General features: G+C 42.4%; 1 protein-coding gene across 4 annotated transcripts; it reads right to left on the bottom strand.

Annotated features, from left to right (window-relative positions):
* On the bottom strand, positions 1 to 2,111 carry LOC131892136 (uncharacterized). 4 transcript variants are annotated; one of them, XM_059241932.1, is made up of 5 exons: positions 1,576 to 2,111; positions 1,301 to 1,358; positions 812 to 957; positions 415 to 658; positions 1 to 340 (listed from the first exon to the last, which is right to left on the bottom strand). In XM_059241932.1, exons 2-5 carry the CDS (start codon positions 1,305 to 1,307, stop codon positions 114 to 116), a joined length of 624 nt encoding a protein of 207 aa, XP_059097915.1. In that variant the 5' UTR covers positions 1,308 to 1,358; positions 1,576 to 2,111; the 3' UTR covers positions 1 to 113. The 4 variants fall into 4 exon arrangements, with proteins under 4 accessions (XP_059097915.1, XP_059097902.1, XP_059097909.1 ...); XM_059241919.1 differs by having other exon boundaries at positions 812 to 1,016; XM_059241926.1 differs by having other exon boundaries at positions 1,301 to 1,494.
* Between the last annotated feature and the right edge of the window lie 8,668 nt (positions 2,112 to 10,779).

The following is a 10,779-nucleotide window of genomic DNA, read 5'->3' on the forward strand; positions in this document are numbered from 1 at the left end:
TAGATTGTTGGCATTTGTTATTGATATCTCTAGCACCTGTTTCATTCAAGTTCATCCAATCTCAACGGAGCCTTGAGATCTTTCCACCGAAACCTTCGAAATGTAAAGAGACCTTAATATCGAAGGAAATGTTTGGCTCCTCTCTTGTTGTTGGAAATTGACGATTCATAACCGATATGGTCAAACACATTATACTCCAGAGAGTAGGCAGAAAGATTATTATCCCGGACAAAATCATTCAAGATGAAATCAATCTCTTTGTTCATATTCGGCATAGCCATCACGTAGTCGTACATGTTATTGGCGTGCTTCTTAGACCATAAAATTGCACCAGAAGAGCCTAGAGAAGACAAATAACACCAATTATTTATTTATTTTTATAAATTTGAAATATAAAAAAAAAATAGGACTTACTCCCGTGGGGTATATCATGCTTGAATGGATGCACCACGTGATAAAGTGGGATTAAAGTGTGTTGTCGATTCAACATGACGAGAATGAGCAAAACGTTGAATATGTGAAGAGGAGTCAATTTCGAGAATGGTAAATGACGACGTCTTGTTCCTGTAACAGCTCGCCAAAGAACAGCCGATATTGCTCCAATGATCACCGAGGAAGTCACAAGCTCCAATACGGACCAGAAAGTCAATTCGAATCCCTGTCAAAGGAAGCAATTTCAAATCGTGCGATTGATCGTCTCTTTTTTGGGGGGGACTTCCTTGCCGTTACTGAGAATGGAATTCTCAGCAGTTCAAGGCGAAATATTTACCCAACTTTAAAGTCATACGATATATGGTTCAGTTTATGGTACCTTGTGTTGGTCCGGGTAAAACAGTTTGGTAAATGCCCATTTCGGATCAGGATAGGCAGAGTAGAAATTCAAGAGCCTTTCAATATGCTCGAGAAAAGTTGGCTTGATCCACATGTCATCTTCCATCAAAATTATGTATTGGGAACCTGACGAAGAATCGGCAAGTTTTGATAGACAAGCGACGTAATCATATGTTTCCTTTTCTCTGTTGGAATAAGAGGAACGATTTAGATTTTTCACATTTTAATGTTACAAAGACTTCAATTTTTGAAGGTTTCTTGGCAATGTAGGTTTGAAAACAATACATTTAGCAATTTTGACCAAACAAGCAGGATCTACCAACTATTTACAAGCTGTATTCTTTCTGTTTTTGTCTTCTTTTCCCCAAGTTTCCTAAATCTGGTCTGATTTGTTCTGAGCTACCACAGACGCCGTTTTCTTAGGTACGTCTCAAATGGATTTGATACAATATTTGAAAATAAAACTTACTTGACATTCATCGGGGGCGGTTTGAGACGAGGTTGAGCGTAAACGTCAAAGGTTGTCACTGAAGGTGCAAGATTTTCGTTAATCTTCTCTTTTTCTGGATCTGAGTTGCAATTGCAAATTAAGACATGCATCTCAATCTTCTTGTGCTTCAGATAGAAATTGTACCAGTCCTCCAATAATGCCACAACTGATGTCTATGAATGTCATGATATTTCTTATTGCATAACCCGTTCCCTCAAGTTGACCTGTCCAAGCCATCCTTAATCCAAACTCACCCAAAAATAATTTTTCGACTTTCTCTTCACCGTAATGACTCCAATGGATAATTTGGCGTGGTTTACATCAGAGCTATACGTCTTCCAATTTGAAATAACGACTCTTTGATGATCGTGTTCTTGTAAACTAATGGTAAATTGTTTTTGGACTTGCTCAAGAGCCCATGCGTCACTGCCCAAGAAATATTGGCTGTAAGGAAGCCTATGGTATGATACACACAGAAGAATGAATTGAATCCCTAGGGATATCAATGCATAATATCGCCAACTGTTAGCTGCCATTGGAGCAGCCAGGATAAAACTCCATAAGTGAGGTCTTCTTCTTAATTGCAGATGAACAGATTACTCTTATCTCCCAATTTCACAGTTTTGGTTCGATAAGAGAAGGACGTATTATTCCCTGAGATAACAGCTCAGATGCGAAGAAATCTATAAGCTGTTTTTTGCCAATTTCCTTCCTTTTATTGGAATGCAATCCTCAGCAATTCAAAATGGAAGGCTCATAATTCATATTCAACTTTCCATTCACATGATATAAGATCTACCGACGAAATACGTAGAGTGGCAGATCTGGCTAGTCCTGCGGCGCAAACTCCCCGAACTTAGTAAGGCAACCCTTGTTCTACCTTTGAGAGGTTGTAGTGAATGAATGAGAAAATGAAGAGGCAACAAGCCAACCACGAAAATCTTTGGCCAATGTTTTGTTCTTTCAGTTATAAGATCGAAGATAACTCGTAGATCCACTCGTAGATAATGGAGGTAAAGATAAAGATATTGAGCAGGTCTCATCTATGAAAGATCTAGGTGTAGTCCTCCAAAATAATGGAAAGTTCGATGAGCATATCCAGCTGAAGGTGGGTAAGGCTTTTCAAATGTGTGGTTGGATATAATCGCACGTTTAAGTCCAGAGATAGCATCACGATGCTAACTCTGTACAAGTCGATTGTCCAGCCACATCTTGAATACGCCTCACCCATTTGGGCTCCAATGAGTTCAGCAGGTTTGCAAAAGGTCGAGCAAGTCCAAAGATGTTTCACTAGGAACATCGCAGGAATGAGAGAGCTCTCGTATTGGGAAAGGTTGAACGGTTGGGATTGTACAGTACTCAGAGAAGGTACGAAAGGTATCTGATATTGTACGTTTTCAAAAGTATCCATGAGCTTTGTCCCAACCCAGGGTTTAGGGTCAATTCTAGTGACCGTAGAGGCTTAATGTGCGTTTTGAGAGCACCTTACAGTCTTCGAGAATCCAGGCTAGTTCGAACAATGAAGTCCACATCTCTTCTTTCTCGGGCTCCTTCATTGTTTAATTTGCTTCCCTCTAATATCCGTAAGGAATACGTAGGCCTTGTTGATCCGGTAGCATCTTTCAAGTCAGACTTGGACAAATTTTTAGATAGCATTCCAGATCAACCCTACATTCAAGGACTAGCTCGGTCTGCCAACTCAAATTCGTTGGTAGACCAAATATCATATAAAAAATTGAAGGTAATAAATAGACGAATTATAATCTTTCATTTTAATAGTACTGGGGATTACATTCCCTGTAGCGGTTAGAAAAGCCCGTGAAAAACCAAACCAAAAAAAAAAAAAAAAAAAAAGAAAAGGAGTGTTTACGAGTGCTGTGAATCCTAGTGATCACTCTACTTGCCACGCCACAAAGGCAATGTGGCTTGACCAAGGATTATGTTCAAAAATGTGTCCGAGTCAAACCCTACTAGTGAATCAATGCCTACATATTTTTATCTTGATCCTTTCTTTATCAAAGATCTATCTATCTATGTTCAAACTTTCCTGTTGAAACATTCAGATTGCAGAAAGTATCCTGTCAAATCGTGCTGTGCAAGTTCAAGCCGGATTCGTATCATTTGCATCATGGTCAAGGCCAAGGTGTACAGCGGGGATCTCCAAGCCAAATTGGTTGACGCCCATAAGTCTGGTAGTGGCTATCAACTCATCTCCAAGAGGTTTGGCATCCCTATTTCCTCATTGAGAGCTATCACCAGAAAATACCAGCTAGATCACCCAGTTAAAAATCTTCATGGGCATGTCCAAAAAAAGTCCTTTCACCCACGGCTGAAAGAAAAATGGTTAGAATGGTTCGGAAAGATCCAAAAGTGCCATCAAAGACTATCCTCAAGAGCCTGGAGGACGAGGGCAACACGATTTCAAGACCAATGCTGAAGGCGACTCTTCATCATATCGGTATTTGTGGATATTGAACCCCGTAGCACACCTCTACTGAAAAAGAGACACGTGAGAGACCATTTGACCTTTGCTAAGGACCATTTTGACAAGGACGAGGAATCTGGTCTTCATGCTTATGGAGCGATGAGACCAAGATTAAGCTCTTTGGACATCGTGACAAGGCATTTGTTTGGCGGGAAAAAGGAAAGGCATTTGATCCAAAGAATACAGTTCCAACCATTAAGCATGTCGGCAGATCCATCACGATTTGGGGGTGCTTTGCCCTCACTGATACAGCGAAGCTCGTTCCCATTGAGGGTACCTTGTACAAAGAGGACTACCTCAAAGTACTCCAGGATAACCCCAAACAATCAGCGAAGAATCTCTGCCTTGGATGACAATGGACATTTGTTCAAGACAATGACCCAAAGAATAAATTTAAGAATGTGACCAAGTGGCTGTCCGACAACAAGGTCAAGGTTCTGGATTGGCCAACGCAGAGTCCGGACCCAAATCCCTTCGAAAATCTGTGGTAGGAGCTGAAGCGACGGGAAAAGGCCAGGCATCCTCGGACTATTGATGAATTGGAGGCTTTTGCGAGGGACGAGTGGAGGAAAATGTCAAGAGACACTTGTCAGAACTTGATTGTTGATAATAGAAAACGATTGACTGCTGTCATTAACCATGAAGTATGTACAATTGGCTATTGATGTAAATAAATCACCATGTTGCCAATAATTTCTGACATCGTTATTTTAACACAATATAGTATAATTCGGCAACCATTGCATTGGTTGCAATCATACTTGGTGTGCTACTTCTTCATACTGATACCATTAACCACAAATATTTTTTTTGCTGCAATTGTTAAAGAGCATCGTGAGTTATTTGTAATTTTATTTAAAAACGAGTGGCTTGCAAATAATTTCCGCCCTAGCTGTACATGTACCCATACATGATAAGCTTGGTTTCCCATATGAAATGTGTCCATATATTGCTGGCATATTGGGGCACACATTGGTATCGCTTGCGGAATTTAATGTCAGAAATATCGACACAGCTTTAATACCACAAGCAAAGGTATTAGCGGACAATGAACCTTGAGAAGAAACAGCTGCACGATCATGTTCTGGAAAATGACCACTAGATGGCAATACCCCAAAGGTCAATGACCAAATTCGAATAGGCATTTTTATGTACCTTGTGGGACCGCATAATCAGCAGTTTTATTAAAATTCGATTGCAAAACTAGTTTCTTTCTCTGCAATGGGACTCGTATTACATTTTCCACTCATTTTGAGATAATTGCATTGATTGTGGAGTAATGAACATTTAAACTGCTTACATGGTTGAGTGATTCAAAAAAGATCTTGACGATCCGTCGAGAGTGGACATGTGAGGTTACTATATTTCAGGGCCTGCGCCTAGATTATAATGAGAATTAAGATAATTTATTTACTCTACACAGACAGATGTCTTGAATAGATTGATTCAAGGCACAAAAGTATGATTACAGTAAACCTGATCAGAAATTGAGTTTGAATTTCCTGATTGATGATACTCAGGTATTGAGGGTTAATCTGGAATGGTTTTGAGGAAGTTATCTAGGTCCTCCTTGAATTTGGGAAGGGGATTTTTTTCATTTTTATTAATGCATTAGCTCGGCCAGAAATTAAAAGCAAACCAATTCTCTAAGTTGCAATGAAAAACTCAAAACGACACCAACGCCCAGGATTGTGATTTCCTTTGCCATACCAGCCTAAATGAATCCAAAATCAAGAAATAGGTTAGGTGTGTAGAAATTTACAAAAGGAGACTTCAGAGCCAAAAAGGGGTTTACTTCTCAGTAGCCAATTTGTACTTTATTTGCTAATAGACTTTCATAAATTGTTCGAATTCATCTGATATGTTACATTTAAGTATACAAGCATGTGTTTGGGTGGTACCAACCAAAAAGTACCAATAAACCAATAAGTCTTTCTATGAGCTTCAGATCAGCAAACCTATGCTTTCAGGTCTATTTTGCTCAAGAACTTGAAGAGCAAAAACTAAGTCCATTCATATGGCTTCTTTACCTTAGGCAAAGAGTTGTGAAGAAAACTACACTTGTCTAATTTTTTGGTGTTTTTTATTTGGATTTGTTTGCCAATAAACTTGCAATTTTGGCATATTTCCTGCCATCTTTGGGGCTTTAATAATTTGTTCAGCCAGAATCTCTAACCATTTTGATCCCTCATCCATAGGTTCTGGTTAGATATATCATGGCAGTGGTAATACAAAGATACTTAAAATCATGTCTATTTCATCAGATCCAAGTCAAATACTGGCGAGCGATTCAGTTGTTGGGAATCATCTTATCGTCAACGCATTCGGTAATTCAATTAGGATACTTATACCATTTTATATCACATTACTTCCCTTTGAGTTCGAAATACGATTGGCAACATGAAATATTTTGAACTAATCATATGACTTAGTATTGGTTACTTTGATGTTGAAAGGTTGGACAATCTTCTTCTTCCTTTTACTTCGTCTTGGTATCATGATCGATGGGTTATTTGGAGTAGTATTTTCGCCATGTTTTGAACTTGGTATAAATAACGGGTTCACAGCAGATGTTAATGGCCGTAAGAATCGTCTATTCCTCCAATATACTGCACCGCTTGGTGTCTTCACATAATAGTCTCTACGTTGTCCTATATCCACAACCACTCCTGTCTTCATCCACCTCTTTGATCTTGGATCCTGGATGTCGACCTGAGTACCAATACCAAGAGCTTTCAATGCTCTAGATGATCTATTGCAACGCACTCTAAACTTTTCCCGAGAACTATACTCCTTCAAATCCACCTCCTCGACTGTTTTTTGCCACTCAGGAGAGAAAGACTGACGATGGGCAAACACAAACGAAGGCAACGGTCATCCATAGAGGATTTGAGCAGGAGTTCTTCCATTTGATTTTTGTGTGTTACGCCACTCTAGTAAGGCTTTTTGGAATGCGTCGCAATCCAAATCTCCATTGATGGTGGTCTTTTTGACGAGAGCCTTGACGGCCTTAACTGCACTCTCTGCATGGCCATGGTTCAACATCCCAATCAATCGTTCCTCTCGTTCCTGAGCTTCACTCAAGATCCTTCCTCGCGTTGCTTGGTCTCTTCATCTCGACGACGGGTCTCCTCCCGCAATCTCCTCCATTTGTTTTTGGAACAGTTTCATCAACAATTCCATTGGATCCTTCTTCTTCGACATACTGAACGACTCGTTATAGTACATTTCCACAACTACAGTAGGGCCAACTTGAAGACGGTACCAGCAATTTTCGAAAGGGGCTTCTCTCCTCTTGCTGGTCGTTGATTGTCCAGAGCTATGGAACCAGTGCTCAATTATTATCACTCGAAGGGAACCTAGTTCGAGTCAACTGCGCCATGGTTAGATATATCATGGCAGTGGTAATACAAAGATACTTAAAATCATGTCTATTTCATCAGATCCAAGTCAAATACTGGCGAGCGATTCAGTTGTGACATCTTCCCTCACTTGTTCCGATATATATTGCACATATCTCGAAGGCTTGACAAATCGTGGACGAGGCAGTCTCTTTGGTAAAGATGTCAGCAATCATGTCTTCAGTAGCACAATATTTAAGATGATCGTTCCCCGTGCAACTTGTTCCCGAGTAAAGTGGTAACGGATCGCAATATGTTTGGCGCGACCATGAAATTGCGGATTCTTGGCCAGTGCGATAGAACGGCAGGTTGTCCTCAAACAGAACAGTTGGCATATCCATTGCCAAACCAAAGCCAGCAATAAACTCCTCAGCCAGATCGCCTCCTGTGTGGAACTTGATAAGGCCATATATTCGGCCTCTGTGGTTGATAGGGCGACAGACTGCTGCTTTCTGACTTCGCCATGAAATAGGTCCTCCAGCAAGCATAAAAATGTATCCAGACGTGGACCGCCGGTCCTCAAGATCTCCCGCCCAATCTGCATCCGAATATCCCACTAGTTCTGGACCGACCTTTTGAGTGTATATCAACCCAAGATCCATTGTGCCTCGAAGGTAACGAAGAACTCGTTTGATTGCGGTCCAGTGCTGATCACTAGGATGTGCACTGAACTTGGCCAATGCACCAACCACGAAAGAGATGCGGCCTAGTTCTAGTCGACAAAAATAGTAAGGCCTCCAATGATCGTTCGGTATTCAGAAGGGTTGATTGGTGCTTCTCCTTCTTCCGATTTTACTAATTTGACACCAGAATCCAGTGGTGTGTCCACTATCTTGCAATCGTTCATTCCAGCTCGATCAAGCACTTCACGCGTATACTGTGGTTGTCCGATCCAAATGACTCCTTCCTTTGAATCTTGTACGATTCGAACTCCAAGAAATTGATTAGGTCTCCAAGATCCTTGACTTTGAAGACATCAACCAGCTTCTCTTTGATCTCTTCAACCTCGGACTTGATCTTTCCAGCTAGCAGTAAGTCATCAACATACACCGCTAGATAGATCTTCTCTGCTGATTTAAAACATAAAGGCATGGATCCTCGTTTGTCTGGACGAATCCGATTTCGCAAAGAACACAGGCGAGCATCACGTTCCAACACTGTGGAGACTGCTTCAGTCCATACAGACTTTTCTTCAATTTGCACACAAGATGTTCTTTTCCTTTTGCCTCAAATCCTTCTGGCTGACTCACAAAGACTTCTTCATCGATTTCTCCATTGAGAAACGCCGTTGTCATATCCATTTGGTAAAGCACTAGTCCTTGGCAGCGGAGAGGGCTATCAAGGTTCGGATTGTCTCAAATCTCACAACTGGGCTGAAGGTTTCATCGTAGTCGAGTCCCCACTGCTGAGTAAAACCCTTGGCCACTAACCGTGCCTTATATCGCTCAGGGTTTCCGTTGACATCCTTTTTAATTTTGAAGACCCACTTTGTTCCAACAACTTTCCGGTCCTTGGGTCTGTCCACTAGATCCCAAACCTTGCTTCTCCTCGAGCGATTGGAGCTCCTCGTTGATTGCAATCTTCCCACAACTTGGCATCATCTCTGGCTAAGGCTTCTCTGACGGTAACGGGGTCTCGTGTATCAGCATAGCCTGCCAGACAGGTCCACTCTCCAAAACGTTCGGGAGGGTTGCGTTGCCTCCGAGGGCGCTCAAAATCTTCCCCATTCTCAAAGATTTTTGGATCATCTGGAACCTCAGCAGCGTTATGATTTTGTTCTTCTTCTCCATTTGGGATTCCATTGTCAGAATCCGGTTCTGACGGCCTTTGTTGAAAAACTGTCTTCCTTTGGACCGAGGGCGTCCAGGGCGGAACTCACTGGACTCAGATCCTTCCCATTTAAGCCATTCTTTGATTCATCAAAGATCACATCCCGGCTGTGTATCACACGCCCACACTTCTGGTCAAAAAGACGGTAGCCTTTGACATTGGATCCATATCCAACCATCACTGTCATCCTGGACTTCACGTCCAGCTTGCTCCTCTCTTCCTTGGGGACATGCGCATATGCAATGCACCCCACACGTCTCAAGTGGCTGACGTTTGGTTGTCTTCCTGTCCATGCTTCAAACGGGGTTTTCGTTTCAACTGCCTGCGTCGGATTCTGTTCCTCAGGTACACTGCAAGACGAGACAACTTCGGCCCAAAATTGATGGGGCAGTCCCCGTCTGTGAGCATGGTTCTTGTTGCTTCGACCAGCGTTCTGTCATCCTCTCAGCTACCCCGTTCTGCTCCGGATTTCTTGGACAGTGAGTTCATGACGGATTCCACAATTTTGTGCATATATTCCTCAAACTCCCTGGAGGTGAACTCTCCACCATTATCTGTGCGTAAGGTTTTCAAGACTGAACCTGATTCCTTCTCAACCATTGACTTCCAAACCCGAAAGGCTTCAAACACTTGGCTCTTCTTTTTCAGGATGTAAATCCACACGAATCTTGTCTGATCGTCGATGAAAGTGAGAAAATATTCACCATCACTGAGAGAGGGGACTCCCATTTTACCACACAAGTCGCTGTGGACCAATCCCAACTTCTCAGTTGCTCTCTGTTGAGTTTTCTTGGAAAAGATGAACGATGGATTTTTCCTTGAATACAGGGCTCACACACCATGTGCGGACTCGTTTGTCTTGATATCCAACCCAACAACCATCTTCTTCTTGGCTAATTCGCACAAATCATGTGACCCAAGATGGCCATATCTCCGGTGCCATTTTCTGAAGACTGCTTGTTCCTTCTCTTCTCACTGACTAACACAATTGTTTCAGGTCTCTTGCCTTGTTCGAGGTAATACAATCCATTTGATTCCAGGGCAATCCCCATCATAGCATTCCACTTGTTTCGGATAGTGCATGCGTTTCCACTGAATGATATGCACACACCGCGCTCAGATGCCTTTGAAACGCTAATCAAATTAAAGGCAAGTTCAGGAACCAACACGACTTCATTCAGTGTACAAATCTCCTGTCGATGGTCCAATTGAGTGATTATCCTCACCCGCCCTGTTGTGTGGCTCTCACGCTGCGACCATCTCCAAACGTAATCTTGAGAGGCTCGTCCAACATTCCAACGACTCGAAACTATCCACGCAATTGCACATGTGACATGTTGCTCCGGAATCCACAATCCACCGCTGCTCCGGCTCACCCAAGTGTTGGCAGACACATGCACTGGAAGGCCAAAGCCGCCTCCCTCAGTGGTCGCAGAAATCGGATTGGGCTTCTTGTTCCTCCAATCACTTGGTTTTGGTCTCCCTTGTGTCTTCACCCAACAATTCTTTCTCAAGTGGCCTTCACGTCCACATCGAAAACAGGTCGGTGACTTCTTCTGAAAAACTGAGGTCAGGCCTTTCTCTCCGTCCTTGGGTAGGACTAAGGTCACCCTCTTGCCGTCTTCATTGAGCAAGCGCTCGGTAACCACCTCCCAAGAGGGAACCTCCGGATTGGCCTCCAACGCTTGTGACCAGTACGTTAAAGCTTTGGGGTAGACTAGCCAATAAATGCACTACCGATC

Source organism: Tigriopus californicus, chromosome 2, assembly GCF_007210705.1.
Source record: "Tigriopus californicus strain San Diego chromosome 2, Tcal_SD_v2.1, whole genome shotgun sequence".
In the NCBI taxonomy this organism is placed as follows: domain Eukaryota; kingdom Metazoa; phylum Arthropoda; class Copepoda; order Harpacticoida; family Harpacticidae; genus Tigriopus; species Tigriopus californicus.